This window comes from Notolepis coatsorum, assembly GCF_963971535.1.
Source record: "Notolepis coatsorum genome assembly, chromosome: 19".
Taxonomy (NCBI): domain Eukaryota; kingdom Metazoa; phylum Chordata; class Actinopteri; order Aulopiformes; family Paralepididae; genus Notolepis; species Notolepis coatsorum.
The window spans coordinates 82,411,458-82,413,295 of record NC_140183.1 but is presented as its reverse complement, the minus strand read 5'-3'; the positions used below and the strand labels follow the sequence as shown (position 1 = coordinate 82,413,295).

Sequence of the window (1,838 nt, the reverse complement as noted above, 5' to 3'; positions counted from 1 at the left end):
AATAAATGAAGGTAAGCGATTTAGGTGCACTTTCACTGGGAATTTGGTATCTAGCGCACCCATCAGGTGACTAGAGCAGCAGGTTGCTGAGTCAGAGCCCCCACCTCCTGTCTGTCCAATGGGGGATTAAATGTGAGATCACCCAGTAAAGTCTCCCCAGAGGCCTGCGCTGCCAGCATGCATAAGGACCCCAGCCATTCTGTCATCGATGAAAGCAGCTTGGAGCAGAAAGCTCTAAGCAAACCCTTCTTAACCAGTGTTACTACAACTGAGTCACAACACGGCCTGATGCTATAGTACCGGTTTGACCGTTTGATGGGTGAGATATAAATAATGACTAAACGCCATTGAGGTCAGGAACAATTACGGCGCGGGCTCTGACGCAACAACCAGCTCCCCCTTTGCAGTGCAAATTCAATTAACATAGTCAGTCCATCCCTCGTTCAATAACATGAGCCTGCATGGCTGACCGCCGTGTGACGTCACGTCCAACTCACCAGAAGGTCCTGTGTGATCTTCATTAGGTTTTTGGTTTGATTGGACAATTTGTCCAGATCATGTAGCCGCCGGTGATGGACTGGGGAGCCAGACGTAAACACGGGCAGCTGAGCCAATAGCAGCGAGAAGAGGAGAGATGAGGAGGAGTCCACCAGCACTGGGGGGAGAAAACGGAAGCAATTAGGAGAGGTGCTGTCACGCTGCCATAATGATAATGGCCTCAGGCCACGGACTGTCATCTCTCAGGGAAGATATCGCACCATAATATAAACAATGGTCCCAGACTTGGCAGAGGAGCTCTGTGGGGCTTCAGTGTCAGGGTCATGTTTTCACACGCGGCTGAATGCAAACCATTAAATCATGTAAGACGTGTGACACAAAATAGCACCATTCCTTTACTCTAAGCAACAGCAATGAATGCTGCGGATTGTCACACCTGCAATTGGATAGGTACTTGAGAGTTGTGTGTGGCATAAATTATATAGCCCAAGAGAAGTCAACTCTGTAACAGTAAGCTCATTCATCCTGTGTCTTTCATGTTCAAATACAAGGTAGGCTAAGTATTAAAAGGCAACCACAACTTGTGCTGAAATGATGGATGCTTGATAATTACAGGTGAACCACAAGTATCACAGCCTCAGAGCACAGCGGGAGCACTGCAGGCACGTTCAGTCTTTGTTAAACTTAGCAACAGTAGGCTGAAGGCATCAACACAGAAGGTGGTCCACAATGGCTTAGCATGCAGCCTATACAAGTCAATTACCTAGATTTAGCCTATAGGGACAGCATAGATATATAGATATATAGCACAAAAAAAATCCAAACTATTTATATATAAAATTTAAAAAAAAAATAGACACACAGCTGAAAGCGAAATTGTAATTGTGTGACAAAATGAGCAATTGTAAATAAATCAAATCATATATAAATACTTACATTTCATATTTGTCCGGGTCCAAGAAATAAGTAAACCAGCAAAAAAAGTGTAGATAAATAAATAAATAAATAAATAAATAGAGAAAATTAATAATTAAATTGAACTCCGGAAATTGTCACGTGCTTCGGGTTCTTGTCCTTCGCAGCGCTCGCTCTCCAGTCAGAGTGAGGAGGCACGCGGCGCGGGAGAGCAGCAGCACGGGAGGGGATGAATGAATGAGAGAAACAGGGTGACTGACAACCCGGCTCCGACAGAAAAGAAGAACGGCAACTCAATATCTTCAAACTTTCTGTATGGTAAAGTTTGAGAGCAGCTCCTCCTGTTGTCCTTTTAATAAACTACTAAAGACAGACACTCGGACAGTGGGATAGAGAGAGGTATTAGAGGTGCAGAGAGAGAGAGA

At 44.6% G+C, this 1,838-nt stretch overlaps 1 protein-coding gene across 1 annotated transcript in view; it reads right to left on the bottom strand.

Moving 5' to 3' along the window:
- Window positions 1-1,553, bottom strand: part of il11a (interleukin 11a) — a 5,822-nt gene extending 4,269 nt beyond the window's left edge. Inside the window, exons 1-2 of the mRNA XM_084336197.1 lie at window positions 1,435-1,553; window positions 498-655 (exon numbers count right to left, since the gene is read on the bottom strand). Coding sequence (XP_084192323.1) covers window positions 498-655; window positions 1,435-1,441 — 165 coding nt within the window. The 5' untranslated portion in view covers window positions 1,442-1,553. The remainder of the gene's footprint in view (window positions 1-497; window positions 656-1,434) is intronic.
- Between the last annotated feature and the right edge of the window lie 285 nt (window positions 1,554-1,838).